Raw genomic sequence first — 24,641 nt, forward strand, 5'->3', positions numbered from 1 at the left:
TGTGAACAAAATATGACTCAAACCTAGGCGAACTGTGAGCTCTGTATCTTGCTTATAATTCTACGATTGACGATGAAATTTTGGTTGAACATTCGAAATTCTATATGATTAGAGTACCGGTATGTTAAATACTTGTACAAACAAATAAAAGAATGATATTCTGTATAAACCTACTCTCTGGGGCCCCCTCTTTATACAATAAATAATGTGAAATCTACATCAATTTTCATAGTTTTGTAACGTGTCTGCCTAAACACGCTAATATTTATTAAGGGTCCCCTCAGATACCTTGCTGAGGTGTTTGATTTTTATGATAATTGTTTAAGATATATACTAATTTTCTTTGTCGCTTCCCTAGCGTTTATTGATTCAAAACTCAATTAAATATAAATATTTGAATGTATGGGCCCTAGCCGCACTCTATGCGTCGCTTACGACACACCCCGTCGCTTCTATCAGTCACTTCAAGCGACCCGTCGCTTATATCGGTCGCTTCAAACAACCCGTCGCTTCTGTCGGTCACTTCAAAGCAACCCCACGAAGCACCCTCGTAACTGATAACAAATGTCTACCCGCTGAATTCAACAAGCAACGCTCACGAAAACAAGTTGCTTCTATACGCCAGTATTATTGTTCTGCAAATCGCTGAGCAATATTGACTTACGAACAATAAGCTTACCTGGAAGTATTCACTTCAGCGTCTATACTGCGACTGACTGCTGACTCACGGCATCTCCTATTTATATCCTTTGATCACGTGATCTGAGATACTCGGAACAATCAAAGAATCGGGCGTTTGCAACTTCAGAGCGTCTCTCGGTACTCATCACCCATTTTCATTTACCATTTATGTTACAGTTTTTCAGACACGAGTAAATAAAAACGACATCTTTAAAACAGTTTCCATAGTTCTGACACATATCTGTTGCGGGGACAAAGTAATTATTGCTATTCCTAAGAAAATATCACAGCGGAAAATTATCCTGGTTTGTACGCGAGGTTAATAACATTCATTTAATTATAATGGAGAAGACAAATTAAAATTTTGAATGTTTTTAATTTGAGGAATTGAGCACATTGAGGTACAATTTTCTTTTTCACATTTATACATGTAGGATTATTTAAAAAAAAAAACAATAACTATTATATTTTTTTAAAAAATACAATAACTAGTAAGTAGTTGATGAAAAAAATGTACCTATATGCTCTCATATATTTTGATCGCTTTACAAAGTGTGTGTGTGTGAGGGGGGGGGGGGGGGGGGCAGAACAAAAATATAGGGAATTGGAAGTTAACAACTTAACAGTGTACCCCTACCAAATGTTTAGTTTTATATATTGCGTAGGATTTTCTTATTCTGGTAAAAAAAATAGTATTTCATGAATGTACAATGTCAAAGATTACGTGTATGCAAAAATAAGTGTAAAATTCGAATAGTTTACAATATTTATTTTTTGGTATTCTACCGAGGGACCATATGGCACAAAATTTTGAACGCCCATTGTTGCTCAGGTGAGCGATGTGGCCCCATGGGCCTCTTGTTGTCAAAGTTCTTGGAACTTATTGTAAAAAAAAAATTTCTAACGTCAGGTGCCTGTGTTTGTTATCGGTATACAAATGTTCACTTTGTTTGTTAATTCAGCAGTTTTAGAGTTTCGGGGTTTTCATAAAACTTTTATTACGGATACCGTCCGACTTGTGGATTTTCCCTTGGATCATAAAATTGAATAAATCTAATGATTAAAATTATCTACTTTGATATAGTTGTTTGATTTTACCGGTTAGTAGGAATTTTTTTAATTTTTCCTTGGGGTCTTATTTTACATAATATACCGTTGTGTCAATTTTCTATAATTATGAAGGCCAGGATAGAGTAAAATTTAGACAAAGTATCAGACATTTGCAAAAAGCAGAATTAACATAGATTGTAACAAATAATTCAAACTCATAAATTTTGGAAGCATATTCGAGGAAATCCAGGACAATTACAAATTCAAACTTTCAAGACCCTGTCTTTCAGTACTCTCAGTACTTTGATTATAGAACGAGGCAAGTAGTATTATGTTTTTTTATTATCCCGATATCCAGCTGGTATATCAACAAAAAGCTAACTGCAAAGGAATATTTGTATTGAGGCAAGTAGTTAGTTTTTACAATCTTTACTCTTAAAACGATTAAGAAGCTATCGCACTTACATGAAACAAGTTCATAAAGTGAATTACAAATATAATTTTTTTGACAAATAAACCATTAAGACTATACTTCATTAAAATGGTATATGGTTTTTGATGATGTAGATAATTAAGATATGTTTTTAGAACAATCTCTTGTGCAAAAATTATTTCAGGACCTGTCGCATTAGAATTTTTTCTTCTATTCAGTAACTTTCAACCAAGAATTCTATATAAGATTTATTTTTTGTTTAACACTTATTTCATTAGTGCATTTATTGCTTTTCATTTTAAAACACATCAACTTGTTTTGAAACATCTTTAAGTAGAAAGATGTATAAATGCATGTTAGGCGATTGTTTATGCAATATTGCATATTTTCTTAAAGCTTGTAAACTTAAAAGAAATTTATCGATGTAAGTACGTTTGTTATGTGGATAAGATAGCTGCATGGTTTAAATGCATTTAATTATGCATCATGCATTTCCTTGTCTGTATAAATAAAACAACCCCAGTAACTTCCTTGTTTAACTTTTTCATAAAATTGAAAGGAAAAATACTGAGAGAGAATATATAGCAGCAAAAGGTAAATTAACACTTTTTATATATATGCATGAAAATGCGTGCGAATGTTCTATCTATATTCTATAGGTATATCTTTGTTCCAATACAAATCCATTGAATAACACTAGTAATTCCATTCATTTCCTGATTGTAACATTCTACATAATACTCTGAGGTTTTAATAATTTTGATCAATACCTCATATCTGATTGTATGTCCTTGACAACGTGCAGTCACGCTCGTAATGATATCGGCAAATGTTGCGGGATAAAAAAAAAATTACTGGATTTTAAACAAAATTAATGAATATCATAACACATTTACAGCAATTATTTTCCTTTTATTTATATATTTTATGAACTTGCTATCCATACTATTAAGGTCACTTCTATCTGCATCATACTTTGAACTATATCATAAAGATTATGCTGTGTTTGTTTTTTAAACACTATAGCGTAAACATGACTAATTTAAAACATGCAGCGGACTGTTTATTACAATGGAAGTGCATTATGTAGGTACAATATGTAACTTATAATGGCTTTCTCATTGGTAATATTCATATCATTTTAAGTATATTTTTTAGCATGTAAAATATTCATGTGGTTGTATCTGAAGCTGGGAAGTGACTGTATTGTATTTCCGGGATCGAACTTGATAACGCATGTCGATTTGTTTATACCACAAAACAGGATATGAATCTTCTAACTAGCATGAGAAGTGCATGTTGTACATGCTTTTACATTGTGTATACTATATCGTTAGCGTTCACTTATAATCTCGTTTTATTCAGGGAGAAGGCGTTTTTAATTTGAAATTGTTTTGAACGACTAAGCAATGGAACCAAACGACTTTGACATACATAATCAATATTCTTGATACCCAATGAGCGAGTAAGATTATTTTTTAGATTAAGAGTTATAAATAGAATACAGCTGTTTTGCATTGTAATTTATAAAAATCTATCATATGTAATAAAGATAATTAATTAGTTTGCAATTAAAAGACCCTTTTTTTTTTATTTTTGATTTATCCTAATTAGTATATACACAATCTGATCAGTAATGTGAGTTTATCAAAAAGTGCATGTATGCATGTTTGTCTCGATTGAGCTGTTTGATTATATATAGATTATTAAATGATAATATGGTTATTTAGCTGCATTCAAATACTTAAATGAGTTCATTTTTCATATGTTATATGAAATAGTTTTATAATATAGCATATTATCGAATTCTTTCAAATGAGTATACTGTAAACAACTTTATGTTTTGATTAGATTTTCAAAACTCTAATACGTGTATATACTTGTGTATGAAATTAGAATTGTACAGTATTGTTATTATTACACTTAAATAGCAGGTAAATTCAATATTAAAGATTTAGCTAAATTAAAGTTGACGAAAGTGTGACTTATTAGATTTAAATGTCTTCTGTTGCTTAAAACAAACAATTGGTATCAGATAGACGAGACATTGAATTAAGTCTTTAAATTGACATATTCCTAAACATTGCCTACCTAAAATGGTCACGATTTTTGTCAAAATTTATTTTACCATTTTTGATATTTTCAATGCTTTAGTAAGTTATTTAGAATAGTCGAAAACAATTTGAGTGTCAATCCTCAAGTTATTAGCCAGATAAAGAGCTCACAATTCTTTGTTATGTAAAGGAAGCTCAAGCCATGTTTTGGTTTATATTTTTAAATGTTGAACAGAAATTCCAGGTTAAGAGCTAATTGAAATTTGACAAACCCTAGAAACTGTTTATTAAAGATGCCTCAAGCATAGGAGTAATAAAAATAACAATACAAACATTACCTCATAATGATTTTATTGGCGATGAAGGCCACGGCTACTTACAATAAGGGAGCCAGGCACCAATAATTGCCTTGTTGGGCATCCCCAAACAAAACAAGCAAGAATGGTGAGCCCTGGGAACAGATGCTCACCTGCTTGATCACCTAGCATAGATTAAAATGCAAATACTAAGTCATGAGGCAAATAGACGCCAGGAGAGCTCCCATTACTGGTAAACTTGTTTACAGCCGTGACGATTCGGTTGGTGGAAGTTTAGATCGACCAATGAATGTTTCTCTGAAAATATAACAAGAAAAACACAAGAGAGCAGCGGAACTAGGTATCGCTAAAGTTAACATTTTTATTACATAAAAAAAGATTCACGGGTTTTGGAGCGAGGGGGTGGCTTTTTTCGAGAAGACTTACGAACTTGCGTATGACGTCACAGATTTGGTTAAGGTTACTAATATCCAAAAGGCCAAAGAGCCTGAGGACACTGATAATACTAAAGTCAGGACAAGACCCATATGCAACTTGGAACAAGCTTATTGGCCCTTCGATAAATAGATTTAACCCTAAATGTTTAAATACTATTACCAAAGATGCATAAAGCATGAAGTAGTAAAAACATTACCTCATTATGGCTTTATTGGCGATTTAGGCCACGACTGCTTACAATAAGGGAGTCAGGCATCAATTATTGCCTTGTTGGGCATCCCCAAACAATACAAGCAAGAATGGTGAGACCTGGGAACAGATGCTCACCTGCTTGATAACCTAGTATAGATTAAAATGCAAATACAAAGTGAAATAGGAAAAGTTGAGCACTACTGGTGAGCCGAATAGATGCCATGTGACTATGCCAAAGCATAGGCTGCGCCACCAGGAGGGTAATCCCCCAATCATTTAGCTTTGGCCCAATTAAAGATAAAGTAAATATTAGAAACTTTTTTTTTCATCGAGTTGTTAAAAGATAAAAATAGCATTCACGCCACAAAAAAATGAAATAGCTTGCCAAAAAAAATTGAAAAAAAGACAAAATCTTATATACTTGATCTTATCATGTGACAAAGACAGTACAACAAAATTAAACTAGGTATGAAATTACAATATCATAGACCTTCAGTAGTCTATGAACAAATAATCTATGACCCAACAATTAGTCATAGCACAGCCATGGCCCATTTTGCCCAACTGTAGGTGACACTTTGACCTTTGAATCATTCAAAAATTCTTGCAATGCCTGTTGCAATCTATACCAAAACATTTTATTTTTCCATTTCAGAAAGGTGGACCTTATTTTTGCAAAACATGCATGTGTTGGCTTTATTTAATTCAGGGTACCTGATGTACTTACCCACAACCTGATTAAAAGAGGAGCCACATAACTATTAACCCGCATTCTTGTTCTCTACATGGCCGCTGATTAATACCCCTCCAATGAAGGCGTGGAAGAATCTGGGACCATATAATTATGGTGGACGGTAGTAATTGATATAGTTTTTTTTATCACAGTAGTTAGTTTGTAACGCAGGTCTGCTAATTTAGCGCGCCTGTTACCTATTTTGGCTCCTTTGGAAGTGGGTATGTTGTTACCACCATTGACGAACATGTGGGGTGAATTTTGTACCTTTAGCAGTGTTCTAACTTTTGAGCAAATCTCTTCCTCCCGCATTCCCCCTTTGCCTTGCCAAAATATGGTAGAAGTATGGCGATATAGTTCTAGGTTGGAACCAAACTGGGATTTTCTAGCGTAGCAAAATGCGTCCTTAACAATGGACGACCCAAGGTCCATTTCATCTAGGACCCCCCAAAAATAATAATTAAACAGATTTTAAAATTCTAAATGTGTTGGGTGACATTAGCCCTAATTTCTTATATACTTCAACATGCAATTGGACATCATCTACCCTAGTTAGCATTATCCTGTGCGCTTGTACCCAAAACCCAAGCAGCGGATGCTGCCCCAATGCGGAACGAATGAGGTTTGTATGATTGGTTGTCTAACCCCAATTTTCTGAGTGCTAAATCAAATACTGATGCAACTTGGTACCTAGTGACTGGTCTTCCTGAAAGGTGGCAAAAATATGCCCCCGGGTTGGTGGGTCTTGCCTGCATGAATGATTGAACTATGCGATCCGGACATGTGGGCAGCAGTGTAGGGGTTAGCGATATACTTGAACGTTTTCCTATCTGGTCAGTTTTTGAACGTCTAAGAAAAATGTGCATCATACTGTTATGTGCGAGATGGGTTACGTCCCCATATTGAATGGCATAACCTGTCTCATTCTCTGAGTGATGTACCAGCTCCCCGATCTGCTGCCTCTTCCATCTCCTTGGCGCAGCAACGTCTTGAAGCGGAGGAGACCAAAGCTAAGCTGCAGTGCGCGCGGAAGGAAGCCAAACTACGAAAAGAACAAGCCTCCATTCAAGCTGACCTTGAGGTCCTTACCGCCGAAAGAAATGCTGCCATGGCAGAAGCAAAGCTACGTTCCCTCGAGAGCATGGAGCCTGACTATATATCCATTTTTTCTGAATAAGTGGCCGAACCTGTCGTAAAAATCGATGATCCGATTGAACGGGCAAGGAACTTTGTCAAAGAGATTAGTCTACATCCAGTAGAGACAATCTTTAAGGAACCTCTGACAGAAACGTTGAATGAGGAACCCCATAAAGTAACAGAGAAAGTTTACAGTGAGACAGTCAACCCAGTTACGAGAATATCTACGCCTGTTCCCAAGAGATTGGAATCATCCAAGAACACTGTGTATGATATTTCAAGCTTTCTACTAAAGAAAGATCTCATGATCAATAAGCTGGTCAATTTTGATGATAAACCTGAGAACTTTGTACCCTGGAAGACCAGTTTTAAGTCAGTTATTCAGGAGGCCTCAGTTTTTCCCTCTGAAGAACTTGATCTCCTTATCAGAAGTTGGGCCCTAACTCCAAGGAACATGCTAAAAGCATCCGAACAGCGTCAATAGGAAATCCTACACACGGCTGTGAGACCTTATGGACTAGACTGGAGGAAAAATACGGCTCACCTGAACTGATCAACAGCAAATAAGACCAAACTTACGAATTTTCACCGACTCAGTGCGAACGTACGTTTGTATGAACTCTCAGATATCTTGAGCGTAACAATGACATTAAAGGGAAATCCAAAATACAGCCAGCAATTTAGTTTTTTTTACTCATCAGTGAGAGTGCTTCCCATAGTCCAGAAGTTAACACCTAGTTTGCAGAATAAAAGGACTTTCAAAGCCTCGAAATACATACAGAATCATGGAGTTACTTACCCCCCATTTACCGTATTCTGTGAATTCGTGAAGGAAATGTCGACTATGATGAATGACCCTGGCTTACAATTGGCTCAGGCCTTTGTCAAAGAGACACCAAGATTCAACCAGCAGAACTTCAAACCTGTGAAATCAGTGAATGTCAAGAAAACTGACTTAAAAGACCCAGGAAGAGACTTTAAGACTGCAGTAAAGAGATGCCCTATTCGTGATGCCGAGCAACCTTAAACGAGTGCAGGGCTTTCAGAAAAAAATCTGTTCGTGACCGTAAACTATTACATATAGAACATAACCCGCGTTACAGATGTTGCGGATCAGACACGCAAACGTTCAAGTCCTGCCGAGCAGATATAAGATGCGAGGAATGTGGAAGCTCACAGCACCCAACAGCTCTTCATCCACCTGAAAACCAGATACAGAATAGCAGGGAGGGCGAAAACATCCTCACAAAATGCACAGCGGGATGTGGTGCGCAGTTCACCGGAAGTTCATGTTCAAAGGCTTGGTTCTTGTGGATGTATATCCGAAAGAAACCCTTTCACAACGTTTACGCATCTATGCTTTGATTGACGACCAGAGCAACTCGACGCCAGTAAGATCAGAACTGTTTGACTTTATGAATGTGCCTCACTCACAAACACATTTCTTTACACTTACCTCTTGTGCAGGGCGCATGAAGACGAGTGCTGGTTACGTGGTAATGGAGCTACCTACCATTACCGAGTGTAACGAGGTTCCTAATGAGAAACATGAAATACCGTCGCTTGGCAGAATGAAACACCATCCGCGTCTTCAAGACGTACCTTTAGCTCCCATGGATCCACAAGCGGAAATTCTACTTCTAATTGGACGTGACCTTCTTGAGGTCCATTGTGTGTTGGCTCAGAGACTTGGACCTAAGAACTCACCTTTTGCATTGCAGTTAAAACTAGGTTGGGTAGTCATTGGAGACGTATGTCTCAGCAAGTCGCACAACCCATCGACTGTTAATGTGTAAAAGACCAACCTTGTTACCTGTGAACGTCATTCCATTTTTCAACCTTGTTCTAATAGTGTCCATCTAAAGGAGAACGTCTCATTCTGCCGACATGATGTTGGGTACAGCATTTTCGAACGAAACAAGAATTATGACGAAGTTGGGATCTCTGTCGAAGATCGTAATTTCCTCAGTGTTATGGACAATGGATTTGTGAAAGATGAAGGCGGGAGATGGAAAGCTCCATTCCTTTCAAGCATCCTAGACCTCAGTAAACGAACAACAGAAGTCAAGCGTTGAAGCGTGCACAGATGTTAGACAGGGACCTAAAGCGGAACCTGATAAAGAAGGAGCACATGATCATATTTATGAACTCCATAACAGAGAGTGATGCGTTAGAGATTGTGCCACCTGTTACTTCGGGATAGGAGTGCATGTTTTTGCTTGTAGTATATAATCCAAGAAAACCGGACAAGATATGTGGAGTTTTCGACTCATCAGTGAGCTTTGAAGGTCTTTCACTCAATAGTGTCCAACTGTCAGGACCTAATCTAACTAATGACTTGCTTGGTGTTCTGTTACGTTTCCGAATGGACAAAGTAGCCATCATGGCGGACATCCAGCACATGTTTTACTCATTTCTTGTAAGAGAAGAGGACAGATATTTTTAAAGATTTTTCTGGTACAACAATAATGACTCGGAGAAAAAAATTATCGAGTATAGAATGAAGGTTCACCTGTTCGGGAACACACCTTCACAGGCAGTGGCCACTTATGGTCTACGGAAAACAGAAGAGAATGAAGACAGTGATGTGAAGAACTATGTGATGAAGAACTTTATGTAGACAATGGCCTTATCTCATTGTCCTCTAGTGGAGAAACCATTAGTTTGTTAAGGAGGACTCAAGGTGCGTTTAAGAATGCAAGAATCAGACTCAATAAGATTGTGTCAAACGATGTGGAAGTCATAAAAGCTTTTCCGGCTGAGGACCTGGAAAAGAACTTAATGTCCCTGGACATTGGATCCAATGATTTGCCTGTCCAGCACAGTCTAGGCCTGTTGTGGGACATAAACTCGGACAGCTTCACATACAACATACGCATTCTGGAAAAACCCTTCACAAAGGGAGGGCTTCTTTCTGTTGTCAATAGCTTATTTGACCTTTTGGGTTTTATTGCACTTATAGTGATACATGGCAGAATTCTGTATAGAAAAGTGGGCGAGTGCAACAGTAGTTGGGATGATCCCTTACCTAGTGACCGAGAGGAAGAGTGGACAAGATGGAAGGACTCCCTCTGCTCTCTGGAGGACATGCACAATCCAAGAATGTTTACACAGATTTCATTGAGCCGTTCTCACCTGAGAGAATTACATTTATTCTCAGATGCCTCTGAGAAAGCCATCTCAGCAGTGGCGTACCTTCGTACAATCAGCAACTCTGGTGATGTACATGCTGGATTCGTTATTGGGAAGTCTAAGATAGCCCCACTTCAGACTACAACCATCCCACGTCTCGAAATTTGTGCAGCGGTCCTAGGCACAGAGTTGGCGCAGGCAGTGTTCAAACACTTGGATATTGACCCAGATGAAGCAACGTACTACACAGATAGTAAGGTAGTACTAGGTTACCTGAACAACCAAAGTCGCAGATTTTACAACTATGTCTCAAACCGAGTAGGCGTCATCCACAGATGCCCTAAACCTCTACAGTGGAAATACGTACCAACTGTGCAGAATCCAGCAGACATAGAGACTAGATGTTTGACATCAGTAGAAGAGCTAGCAGAGAGTGACTGGCTTAGAGGACCACTTCTACTCAGATCTCCTCATAGTAAAGACGAAGTCCTTACCTTTCCTTTGGTCTCTCCTGAAGAAGACAAAGATGTTCGTCCAGAAGTGAATATGAAGAAAACAGATATATGTACATCATTTTTGGCAAGATTTGAACGTTTTCAACCTGGAAAAGTTTGGTGCGTGCTGTTAATAATATGAAGATTTGCAGATTGAAACGAGGAGCTACAGATTCATCAAAGTTTAATGTTGAGGTCATACAAGAAGCTTAGCATTTCATCCTTCAGGAAGTACAAGCTTTTTTTTTTTTACAAGGAAGAAATTATGTTCGTAATGAACGGTTAACCTGTTCTGCCTTCAAGCAGCATCGTAACCTTGAACCCATTTATGGACAAGCAGGGCATAGTACGTGTTGGCAGACGCCTAAGCCAATCTAACCTTCCTGTTGATGAGAAGAACCCAGTAATCATCCCTGGAAAATCTCATGTTGCAAGACTTAATTCTTGTGTCCCATTTCCACAGCAACGTTTATCACCAAGAAAGTCTTATATCAGAAGGTGCAGTGAGGTCCATGTGTTTTGGATCACTCAGTAATACAGTGTTACCTGCAGGTGCGTTACCTCCAGGAAACTCCGAGGAAAACTGGAACATCAGTGTATGAGTGACTTACTGTAGACAGACTGCCGCCTGGTCCTCCTTTAATTTCTCAGCAATAGGTGTCGATGTGTTTGGCCCGTGGACTGTAGCTGAGCGCAAGACCCGAGGAGGATTATCCCACAGCAAGAGATGGGCGGTACTTTTTAGCTCACCGAGACGAAATCAAGGGGAGCTTATGCTATACCCCAGGCGTCGGCGTCCGGACCTGGTTAAAGTTTTAGTTGCATGTCCTGTATCTAAGTTATTACATCTCCTATCTTCACTAAACTTGCATGGATGATGCATCTGGACCTACTTATGGACTTGAAAGATTGGATGTTGAATCTGGGACCTAACTTTAAGATGCTGGAGGAGGTAAAGGTTTTTGAGCAGGTTAAAATTTTTGTTGCAGGTGCCCTTTGATAGCAATATCGAAGTAACTGCTGGTCGTAATTTCACCAAACTTGCATGGATGATGTGTCTTATGATACTGATACACCAGACAGGCTTGAATGCTGAATCTGAACTATGGGTTTTGGATGCTGGAGGAGGTTAAGGTTTTAAGTGCCGGTTAAAGTTTTTGTTGCATGTGCCCTCTGACGATTAAATCTTTGTTACTATCTGTCTCAACTTCACCAAACTTGCATGGATGGTGAGAATCATGATACTGATGCTCCAGACAGGCTTAATTGCTGAATTTGAGCCATAGGTTTCAGATGCCGGAGGAGGTTAAGGTTTTAGAGCTGGTTAAAGTTTTTTGAGCAGGTACCGTCTGATGACTATATCCTAGTTACTACTGGTCTTAACTTCATCAAACATGCACGGATGGTACTTCTTATGATACTGATGTACCATACAGGCTTTAATGCTGAATCTGAGCCATAGGTTTCAGATGCTGGATGAAGTTAAGGATTTCACGAGCTGGTTAAAGTTTTTGAAATAGGTGCCCTTTGATAATGATATCTTAGTTATTACTTAAGTTTTTGGAGCAGGTGAAAGTTGATTAAACAATAATATGAATGAATCGCATGAAGGTACCTTAAGTTGCAGAGCTTGATCTTCATTATCAAGGATGCTAAAAACTATATCTTAGTTTTTACTGGTTCTAACTTCACCAAACTGGAATGGATGGTATGTCTTATAATCCTGATGCACCTGAGAGGCATAAATGCTGAATCTGAGCCATAGGTTTTGGATGCTGTAGGAGGTTAAGGTTTTAGAGCTGGTTAAAGTTTCTGAAACAGGTGACCTCTGATGATGATATCTGTGTTATAACTGGTCCTAACTTCACCAAACTTGCATGGATGATGCGTCTTATGATACTGATGCACCTGTCAGACTTGAATGCTGAATAATATAATATCATATGATATTGTACAATATGATATTGGTTTTTATAAAATAGTATTAAATCATATGAAATTGTATTATATGATATTTTTATATTATATTATATCGTATCATACGATATTGTATAATATGATATTTGTTTGTATAATATTTGATTATATCATATGATTTTGTAGTATATGATATTATATTATATATTATTGTATCATATATACAATATGTATCAAATTTTATTGTATCATATGATACAATATGTATCATATATTATTTGATAATATAATATTTAACTATATCACATGATATTGTATCATTTGATTTGATGTTGTATCAAATAATATTATATCATGTGATTTAATATCATATTAAGTATCAAATATGATACTGTATCATACAATCCAATATCATAATGATAAAGGTGGTCTCTTACAGGTGATACCTCATAAAGGTGATGCTCGTCTCGGTGAGCTTAGTAATCTGTGATTACCTATGTTTAGATGTTTGACTTCAAGAGCCATCCACATATAAGTCATAGAAGAGATGAGCGCTTCATCATTCATAAGAGCACTGCAACGTTTTGTTTCTCTACGTGGTTCAGTGAAAGAGATACGTTCAGACCGAGGGACCAACTTCCTAGGTGCCCTGGATGCGATTCAAGCAGATGCTGTTTATACAGATAAAGGACCAATCACGGATTACCTTCACAACAACAGGATAACATGGATTTTCAATCCACCCCATGCATCACACAGAGGAGGATCATGGGAGACGATGATTTGGATCTCGCGTAAGATACTTGACGCCATATGTTATTGAACCCTAATGCGAAACAGTTGTCCCATGAAGTCTTGTGTACATTCATGTGTGAAGTGTGCGCAATTGTGAACTTCCGACCTATTTGTTTGCAGCCATATGAACCTGACAGTCCGCATGCCATCAGTCCTTCAATGCTACTTACCCAGAAAGGTTTCATAGACAGTCCTCTAGAGACTTCTGGTGACATAAAGAAAATATCTACAAGGCTCAGTGGAAACACGTGCAGCACCTTTCCGATACCTTTTGGAAGCGTTTAAAAGATAGACACTTGCAGAATCTCCAGGTAAGATGGAAATGGTGTGAGGAGCGTCCTGACGTGCAAGAAGGCGACGTGGTCCTATGACGTGACAAGGAGTTACAACGTGGACAATGGCCCATGGGTTTGATTGTGAAGACTTTCAGCAGTAGCAATGATGGGAAGGTGAGAAAAGTTGAGGTTCGCGTGGTCAGAGATGACAAGGTTACAACATATATTCGACAAATAACGGAATTGGTGCTACTGATTAACTGAACCTGTTCAATTTATTAATGTGCTTTAGTTTGCATGTTGTAAAATAATCTACTTGTTCGATTTTGTGTCATATGATTTTAAGAATGTGTATGATATAAGGTGGGGAGTGTAATGTGTTAGAAACATTCTACGTACTAATTACTGAGTAAACATTTTGAGTTTCACATGTCGGCCGGAGCTGAGCTGTTTTGCTAGAGAGGAATTTCTCAATTTGTGTGAATTGTGTAGTGCCATAGTGTAAGTACATGTTTATCTCATTGTGTATGTATCTTTACAAAGATTTGAGTTAAATTCTAGATTGCATAAACTTGCATTCTCAATATAGTTCTGTATTTCTCCCTGATGTCTATCGACCGACATGACCTATTTTCTGCATAGTGCGCAGATTCACGTTTTGCATAGCATGCAATTGATTTATTGTATAAGCATACAATATAAGGCTGTATTTTCTCATGCAGTATTAGTTCTTGGCATATTTACGATGTAAAAGTAAATGTCAATGTAGTTATTTCGGAAGGACTTCTAAATATGTGGTTGCTGATGAAACTAAAATCTATGGAAAGCAGTTTGAGTCATTAATACATTTATATACGGAAATGTATGGGGTCGCATTATTGTCATTGTTATTATGTTTTTAAATGTATGTGAATTGAAACAACAATTCATTTGTCTTTTGTAGATTTTTACTAATAAAGTATGGAAACAAGTGTGCAAACTTATTCCAGAACAACCCTCTTTAATAGAAAATCATTTTATGTCATCATTGGGGTCACCCCATCTAAGTTAGCAACTAAAAGACCCAAATTGACGTACTATCAATTTGCAATTTTAACTCTGTGTTTTGGGCAAAACATCTGTCAGAAATGATTTCAGGCACTGTACCTATACACTGATCATGGCCCGCCATGCTTGGCTGTAGCGGCTAGATGGGCATTGGTTGGGTCTGATTTTGGCCTAGAATATCCGCCACCGCTAGGGACACCTGTGGCAACTGCTCGCTAGAGAACAACGATGTTGTAGTCTGTGCTGGTGCCACAGGGTCAATGGGTACGGGCGCTGACTGGGCTTGGGAGTTAGCGGCAGCTGCCCCATCGTGGCGCCTGGGTTGCCTCTTAGACCTTGTCGTTGGCTTGGCCGGCTCTCGATTTTTCATCTTTAGCGAAATTGCTTGTGAATTTTATCGAGAAGACTGACAAACTTTCGTATGACGTCACAGATTTGGTTGAGGTTACTAATATCCGAATAGCCAAAGAGCCTCAGACACTGATAATACTAAAGTCAGGACAATACCCATATGAAACTTGAAACAAACTTATTGTCCCTTCGATAAATGGATTTAACCCTGAATGGTTAAATCCTTTTATTCATGTTTAAAACCTATTAGCAGAACAATCAACTTTGAAAAAGGAACAATTACCGGTAAATTGAACTAATGTGAACAAAACATGGCGCGAGCACAAAAGACATTCAAACTTTAGTTGAGAAGTAGAAATGCATTACTTAAGCACTGCAAAAAATAGAATAAATTTTGACCAAAATCGTGACCATGCTGCTTAAACACGGTATATCTATCTAAATTATGTTTTATGGAGATGCAAACACATGCAACTATGTGAAAAAATTGTGTGTTATTTTTCAGTCGGTATGGTTTGGTCTGCAATTCTGATTCTGATGCTATCAATATTAGTTATATCGGTAAGTAAAATGAAACACCTATCCCTAGCTAATAAGTACATTAATTGATCCAAGGAATGCGAAACTTCAATCAGTTTTTGCTTAATCTTTTAAAATAATGCATGAAGCCAACACATATTCTAATATATTTTCTTTGTAAAAGTTTTATAATACAATTTCTGCAAATAATACAGATAGTATTTATGAAACCCACCAAAAACATGTACATTTGTTATATAAGTACAGTTGGATACAATTTCATTATCAGTTTCCTACGATTTTCCGAACATCTGTTGCCTGTCTTAGTGGTTTTTATTTTACATTGCTCTCAAGAACCATCTAACATCTATATAGAACCTGACACAAAACGTACTTTGGTAAATTACTTTCTGCTTAGACGAACGTCTAATTCCCTGTTGTAGGAAAGACGGGAAATTATAGTTTTTTAAACTGAATTTAATTCTCAACAATATTCTTGCAGGGATTTTTAAAGTATGATTTCTTTTGTTACACCAGATGTTTAACTTATCATGCAATGAATATCATCCATGGAATATCTTTTACATGTAATAATGTCGATTATCGTGTCGGGTATTTACTAATTACTTTTAAAAATGAAGTATTTTGCATCAAAAAGCCAAAGAAAAATATTTTAACATGGCATAGCATTCAAACACGTTATAATAAAATGGATCCCTCAATATTTGTTAAAGTATAAGTACCTGAGAGATATATCAACATTGAAGAGAATTACATACCATTTAAAACAAAGTCTTGGTTGATTTTTTCTGTTAAATAGGCAAATTATCCATTAACTGAGATTTCTGAATAACAAATATCAGACTTTGACTGATAAACTTTTTGCAGTCAGTATTGTTTTTCATAGTAACATCCCTAGCTTGAATTAAGCAAAATGTACCATTGAATTGTGTTGAATTTAAAAAGGATATAATTATCCATAGATACACGTACGAGAAATACAATAAATGTAAATCTTTTTTAAGGGAGCATGGTTAAAATTTTGGTCAAAAATTATTTTTCCGATTTTATGGCATTTTTAATAAGCAACCAAAATTTGAGTGTCAGTCGTTGAGTCATAAGCGAGTTACATAGCTTATAATTCTTTGCTATGTAAACAAAGCTTTTGTTTACGTTTTGAATGTTGAAGTGAAATTCCAATTTTGGACCTAAAATGAATGTGTTAAACGTTAGAAACTGTTAATTGATGCTTAAAATGAATGACAAGATAAACAAATCAGCTTAATTTTTTTTACCGGTATATTGAACCTATGTAAACAAAAACAGGGCACGAAACTTGTTTAAATGGCAAAGAATTGCTTATAACTTAACGACCGACTCTCAAATTTCATTTGATCATTAGAAATGCATTCCCAAAGCATTGTAAATAATGATTTATTGACCAAAATCGTGACCATGCCCTTTAAAGTATTTTATTATCTAATTTATCAATATAATTGCAGTTTTCCGATTATGAATTTGAAGTTTTCCCTGTTGAAGTCTGTCCTCGAAACACGGAAGAAAGTATCAACGCATCACTTCGGTTAAACTGCAACACAACACATGGATATCACTGTGTACCTAACAAAAACTTTACATCTCTCATTGAATTTTGTTATCCAAGGGGAGAGAAGATCCCATTTCATAAGGGTACTATAATTATACATGTACTGTCTCTTGATAAAGTGTGTAAAAGGCAAACTGCAACTCATCGGAAATAATAAATAATTGACAGGGTGTTTTTAACTTTGAAAAATTTAGTCTTTCAAGATAATTAATTTTGATGCTAAAATATGTTATATCCTATTTTGATGCAATGATTAATAAGATTAAAGGGAAAAGCGATGTCTTTTTGCTGCAAAACTTATTTTCAATACTTTCTACCAACGCGCATACTTTACAGGTAACTGTTTAGAACTAGCAGACGTTGGTATTCTGAATCATGTAAAATGCGACAAGACCTTCCTTTGTGGTTGTCCTGATGAATTCTACTTCAGCAACGAACTCTACAAATGTACGTACATGTACATGTATCAAGGAAAAAATATGTTTAAAAGCAATTTAACTCTTCATTTACAAGTTTGAAAATATTCAAAAAGACTCCCGACTAAAAATTGTAATTTTCATGAAACTGTTTCAACAAGGTGGTTTTGATTTCACAGTGGTTAGAGTTAAAATTATAATACTCTGTCCTGAGTTTTTGCTTCCACCACTTTATCCAGATTATCTGTTTTGAAACGCCTACTCCATCCTTCAGGTTTTAATACACTACCCCCCAAAAAAAGTCTGGCCTGAATGATAACGTTGAAAAATTATGCGAGGTATTCCGAGTAGTTCCGAATGGAGAAAAGATGTAATCATTCCTATTATAAATCTTCGTAAGAAATCTTTTTCGTTTCTTTGAACTTTTATGAGTGAAAAATGAAAATTTGTCAATGAAGATATCTTGTATATTTTCCCTTTTATCTATTTCAACTGTACTTCTTTCACAGGTGTGTGTATTTTTTATTATTTTGTTATTAATTTGTTTTCTATGGTTAATGAAATGATAAGGTTAAATGTTCCTGATACACCTTTCTGGATAATGATAACGGAACAGACGTCTTGTTATCATATCTCTTGTCTACTTTTTGAAACAACAACAACAACAAAACACAGCAGGTTAATTGTGTTTGATAAAAGGTCGCATTAAATTGACTTCCATTTGTAGTGTTCTACATCAGTTCACGAAGCAGAAGACAAGTTTACATTTTTTAACATGTAACATGGATGTTAAAAAGTGTGGAAAGTGTAAAAAAAATTAAAAGGAAGATGATTAGGGGTTATGTTGTCTCCTAATAAAATTGTAACGGACGCCGTAATGACCACAAGGAGACCTGGTTTATTTATAATATTCGTAAAAGTTTTCGGATACGCAAAAAAAATACTTTGTCAGAATAGTTTTCGAATTTTCTCAGAAATTTATTCACAGTAAATCTACATGTACTTCTTATTATACAGATCCACTGTGCACAAATATAAACCCAAAATTTGGATGCTTCAGCGCGGACATGGAATGTATTGTGTCAAGGTTAGCTATACAATTTGAATGCTAAGTTATCTGTAGATTTCAAAATAAATAAATTAAAACTAAAGAGAATACCAAAATTAGTTATAAGCCAACTGATATTTAATTGTAAAGGAGATTATATCCTAATATTCTGAAAAGTCCTGAAAATAAGGAAATTACATGTAACTTAAAAGATATTGATCATGGTTTTAAGATATAAGAAATAAACTATGTTAGTATGGAATCATCAGTACTGAAGATATTCCATAACACATCCAAAGCCTTTAAAGCATTGTAAATATGTATGCATTTTTATCTACGTGGCATGCATTATAATACTGTTACTAATCATTATCATATTTTTATTTTAAGATTTATGGAGAACATGACAAAGATACAGAACTATTCCAACTATATAACTGACAAAAACAACAAACACGAGTATAACTATTCCAACAGCAGCATCGATACAGACAACCGAAAAGATAACGCCTTTGTTCTTAATTGCACTGTAGATAGGGTGGTATCTGTAACTGTGACACTGGTTCTATCTGTAATCATTATTATGATAACTTTTCTTCTGCGGTGGAAACGGGACAGAAAAAATGGTATGCTATGCATTAAAATACGATTATCCAGTACTAAAGCATTGTCAACGCTTCAACACGCCTGATTGCTATCTGGGCATTGGCATTTGTGCATGTGATGCAACAAACTCATGGAAGAAAATAAATCGGTTAAGAAAAAATAGAAAGTAATGTTAAGTATGAAAGGATGTTGTTTTCTCCGATGAAAAGAAATAAAAACATCGACTGATGATAATGTAGACCTATATTTTGTATGTTATAAAGCTTTAATTGTATTGTTATTTTCACTTTCAAATACTAGGTTAATGACATACTTTTTAAGTAAATGGCCATGGAATATTTTATAAAATTAATAAAAAATACCTTAAAATCTGTATGGCATAGGTTTTAGTAATTGGGAAAATATAACAGATGAAAAGCACTTAAAAAAATTATTTGAGTTTATGAAGGGTAGGTGTAGTTAAAAAAAATGAAGATCTTTTTAAAATATTGCAATCCGAATGTCTTCTTTTAATTTGCTAAACATGACAAATTAATACACTTATAGTCAATAACAACTTATATCGACAGATAATGAATAACTCAAACTATACTCTAAGTTTACATATATTATGCCAAAAATCATTGACTAACAGACAGGAACGTTACTTTTAAACAATCAAAATTTAAGAATCCGAACCCTGAGTAAATAACATCCTTAACAAAAGATTATTATTCCCCTGCGCATCTACTCTCTTTCAAAGAATAATTGTGCAATGTTATAACATGCTGTTGTGATAAAAAAAAGTTGAAACAATGTATCAGAAAATATTTGTCCAAAAGAAAAAGGATTGACAGAGCATCCTTATAATAATGCTACAAAAATAAGTTTTTATCATTTGTATTCATACCAAATAAATAAAATAAAATAAATTAAATAAAATAATTATATGAATTACAGCTTCACGAGTTTTGGTTGGACTAACTACTCAGTTTATTTATTTATTTTATTTATTTTATTTATTTAAAAGTGATATACAGTGATGATATTGCACCGAATATAACTATAGTCATATATTTATAAAATACATGTGACTGTTTAAATAAAAAATCAAAGAATTTAGTTTCTTTCAAGAAGATACTAGTACACAATAAAACAGATGAATGTAATGATGTGTGATTGAGTCAATAGAAAATCACTTATAATAAACCTTTAGAAGTATTTTAATTGATACTTTTATACTTAAATGAACGGTTTTATCTATTTACAACTCTATATCTATTTTGACTCCTTTTTTAAAAAGTACATCTTCTACAATGATATTTTTATAAATACCAGACATTGTAAAGTTCATACATGTATACATATATCGACTTTGTATTATTTTTTGTATTTTTCTTCAAACATTTCTTTTGAATTTCACAATATGTACGTATTATTTGCAGACCACAAATCTCTGCCATGTAGGCCCATTGTTAAATATTCACCTGCGCCTTCTCAAGATCCACCAGTTAAAACGTTGTCTTCTGAATCAGATTCCAATATTGATGGAAATATACCACTGAGTGAGTAGAACAGTTAAGGCCAACGATTTAAGTCAAATTTAATTTTTCCATTTTTATTGTTTACAATGCTTCAGTAATGCATTTCTAACGAACAACGAAAGTTTGAGTGTCAGTCGTAGAGTAATAAGCAAGATACAGAAATCGCAATTCTGTGTCATGCAAACAAGGCTCGTGTTATGTTTTTGTATATATGAATTCAATTTTCCTGTAAAGTACTTTTTCAGTCTAATTTTTCTATCTGCTAATTCGTTTTGAACATGAATAAACAGATCCTAGAGTTTGTAATATTCATTTTAAGTTTTAACCTGGCATTTTCTTTTTAACATTTAAATTGTCGACAAAAACACGACCTGAGCTTATTTACGTAGTAAAGAATATTGAGCTCGTATCTCGCTTATAACTTATGACGACTGACACTCAATTATGGTTGACTATTAGGAATGCCTTACGGAAGCACTGTAACATTAAAAAGAAAAAATGACCAAATTCGTAATCATGTCCCTTAAAGGGTTACAAACTTTACAAACTCTATTGTTGACTAAATACTAACACGTGTATACCTCGACCGATACTTGATCTCCCACTTCTTCAAAGGCAAGCATATGATAATGTTAATAAATAAATAAATAAAAGACTTGGTATTCAGGGATGATTTGTTAGTACTGGGTTATGCTGACCATATTGTCATCATAGTAAAACACCAAATAAGATTTAATACGATAAATTCTTGAAATGCCTGACCTTCATTCAAACATCTTTTCATATCTAGCTAGCAACTCATATATTTTTTATCCTTGTCCGCTGACTAATTATAAATGTTGCTTTAAATAATTTATGACCCCTAAAGATACCTTTCATATAAGATAAAGGTAAGATATCTTTAAAAATATCTTTAGATAAGCAATGAAATTGTCACCATCTTTAAATATTTGCCTTGTTTCGGGTTTTTACATAGTACTATTTCTTTTAGTTGACAGTAAAGGCTATTGACCATTTTGTTTGTTTGTAAAATATCGTTTTATATTTTAAACACACTTATAAATGCGTAAATGAAGTATGTTATCACTTTTTGCAGCAAGGGCACGCAGTAGTCGGCATACAGTTAGTGATTTGAATCCGATATCAGCCATTCGACGAAGAATCATGGAAGGAAGACAGCAATCATCCGTTGAAACTGCAAGGAAACAATTAGGCCGTAGAGGATTTAATCCCTTACATATTGCCGCTAAAGAGGGCAATTTGGATGCGTTTAAGACAACTTATGAAGCTTGTGATGATATCACATCCACGACAACAGATGGGCGCAACATTCTGCACATTGCCGCATATTACGGGAGTTATGACATTTGCGAGTACATTTTGATTGAGAAGAAAGAATTGTATGATAAAACAGACAATTACCAAATGTACCCTGCACACTGGGCCGCCCTTGCCGGGCATGTAAACATTCTGGAACTAATGTCAAACCATGGCTGTGATTTAGCATATAAAACTCGTAAATACGAAGAAAACATTGTATTGTTTGCTTGTATGAACACGGGTTTAGATGTGTTTAAATTTGTGGCAAAAAATGAAAATTTAGCTACTTTACTTCACGCCAAAAACAGAGAAAATTGGAATTCAATTCAGTATGCAGCCAAAAATGGAAATCTCGAAGCAGTCAAGTTTCTTTACGAGAATGGCGTTGATATTAAAAACAAATCCCATAAAACGGGGAAAAATTGTTTACATACAGCTTGTGAGAAAGGATTCAATGACTTATGTGCATATATATTGCAAAAATGTCCAGACCTAATACAAGAAAAGGACAAGAATAACAAACATGTCGGTCACTTTGTGGCAAAGAGTGGTAATACAAATATCCTTAAAGAATTGTTAAAATACAGAGGTAAATCGTTATGGAAAAAGGCCACTTCAGACAATGTCAACGTTCTGCATATTGCCTGCAAATACGCAAGGCTTGACATGTGTATTGAATTCGAAAAACTAGATATTCTTCATGATTTGGTTCTTGAACTCACTGAGAAAGGTTGGAATGCTGCTTTATTTTTAACAGAGAGAGCTGAAAATGAGTTGAAGCGAATTGAAATTTTGAAACTTCTTGATAAACATGGCCTAGACGTTCATCATGCATCAAGAGCAGGAAAAACCATTCTATACAATGCTTGTGCAAATCAGTCTACAAAATTAATCGAATACCTATTACAAAATTATCCTGATTTGTTATGTCTCGAAAGATCTATTGATGCTAAAACTGCCACAGATTCAACTGAAATTAAATCACTTCTTGATGAGTATCGGCAAAAAATAGTTGGACATCAATAACCATAAATTTTTGTGTTGTTATTAATTATGACTACTGACTTATTACATATCTAAGGCAATGTTGTTTTCTTTAATTTTAGCAAGTGTCTAAGGAGGCAACCTTTTAAAAATGTTAATATTTTGATATGCAATTAGTTAATGTACAACTATAAAAGAAACAGTTTCGGTTAAACCTGTGTTTTTTTTTTGTTTAATTTCATAATATAGTACAGTACCACGCATGTCAGCCATTTCAAAATACTACATGTACTAATTTTCTTCGTGTTGTTTCACTATGTTTCTTATTGGAAAAAAAATTAACAAATTTGTTTTAAAAGAAGATAGCGTTTTTGAAAATGAAAAAAATAAATAATCAAAACTGTATTTTATACTTTTGTATAATTAACATTTATAATTTTAATTTAAAATACAAAAATTGTGATATTTTTTTAATGCATCGTTTTGAAATTTTAGTATTTTTAAGCAACGTAAGGAATGTTTTTGTACGACAGACTAACACACTATTGTAAATAAACAAATAAATTATTTTTTGAAATTACCTTAGTGCAATATTCAATTGTTTATTTTGGTTATAATGTATTGTAAAAAATAGCACCTGTAAATCATCATTTGTAAAAACAAAAATAAATAAAATTGATCAGTATGATTGTCATGACCCCGTGATAAAAATCATGCCAATAATGAAAATTTGACAGTGGGTTTTAGATAATTGAGGTTCAAGTATATTTGGCAGAGGTGGAAATTGATAAAAATCCTAAATGACGTCATCATATTTGACCTTTGCCCATTTTACATGACCTTGAAATTTTATGGGCATAAATGCTGAGAACTGGTAATGGTTGCGTACAAATTTCAGATTTTTACCATGAACGAAACACAAGATACACATTTTTAAATTATAGAAAGCTAAAATGCACAAAAATCAAATGAACACCATTCAAAGGTCGGTTTCGAAGTTATTAGATTACCCTATACCTTTTTTGCATTGAGTAATTGATAGGTATGATTTACATTATATTATTTCCATAAGATAATGGATTAAAATATATTTTACATAATATTAAGCCATTGAGGTATTTGAGATAAATTTTTAAATGTTTCATTTCAAAGTGTTTTTTACTATCCAATTCAACTGCATTCATTTTATAGTAGTTAGGGTGTTTTTTTTTTAAATGAAAAATTAGTCAACAGTAAATTTATACAAACCTACCAACAGTGTTCACATTTGTCAAAAATATTTGATCAGCTTTGACAGATGTACTATAATTAAGGTAATGCATAATGAATTTAAGCATAGAAGTAAAAAATATATATGTAAAAAATATGCACAATATTTTTGTGAAGTACACAAAAATGAAGATGTTTTGTGCGCATATATAAGTTAGCATTAACTTTTGACGTATTGAAAGGTTTTTTTTTTAATGTTAATATCAGAGTATTACCCCCCCCCCCCCCAACTCTCCGTGTGTTACAAAAGCTACTAACTTTATTACAAACCTTTGAATAAAGATTCAACATCAGTAACGCTATA

At 34.8% G+C, this 24,641-nt stretch overlaps 1 protein-coding gene across 3 annotated transcripts; it reads left to right on the forward strand.

Annotated features, from left to right (window-relative positions):
* Nucleotides 1-2,465: 2,465 nt before the first annotated feature.
* LOC128161636 (serine/threonine-protein phosphatase 6 regulatory ankyrin repeat subunit B-like) lies at nt 2,466-23,674 on the forward strand. Of its 3 annotated transcripts, none has more exons than XM_052824955.1 (8): nt 2,466-2,758; nt 15,552-15,607; nt 17,068-17,254; nt 17,508-17,618; nt 18,605-18,674; nt 19,026-19,261; nt 20,666-20,785; nt 21,861-23,674. In XM_052824955.1, the coding sequence occupies exons 2-8, from the start codon at nt 15,557-15,559 to the stop codon at nt 23,108-23,110; spliced, it is 2,025 nt and encodes a 674-aa protein (XP_052680915.1). In that variant the 5' UTR covers nt 2,466-2,758; nt 15,552-15,556; the 3' UTR covers nt 23,111-23,674. The 3 variants fall into 3 exon arrangements, with proteins under 3 accessions (XP_052680915.1, XP_052680913.1, XP_052680914.1); XM_052824953.1 differs by lacking the exon at nt 2,466-2,758 and adding an exon at nt 3,536-3,629; XM_052824954.1 differs by lacking the exon at nt 2,466-2,758 and adding an exon at nt 13,111-14,149.
* The last annotated feature ends 967 nt before the right edge of the window (nt 23,675-24,641 follow it).

Source organism: Crassostrea angulata, chromosome 8, assembly GCF_025612915.1.
Source record: "Crassostrea angulata isolate pt1a10 chromosome 8, ASM2561291v2, whole genome shotgun sequence".
Classification (NCBI taxonomy): Eukaryota; Metazoa; Mollusca; class Bivalvia; order Ostreida; family Ostreidae; genus Magallana; species Magallana angulata.

Coding starts and splice junctions, on each gene's coding strand:
- LOC128161636 (XM_052824955.1), top strand. CDS start 15,557: ATGGTTTGGTCTGCAATTCTGATTCTGATGCTATCAATATTAGTTATA. Junction 15,608..17,067: donor TATCAATATTAGTTATATCG/GTAAGTAAAATG, acceptor ATATAATTGCAG/TTTTCCGATTATGAATTTGA. Junction 18,675..19,025: donor ATGGAATGTATTGTGTCAAG/GTTAGCTATACA, acceptor TTTTATTTTAAG/ATTTATGGAGAACATGACAA.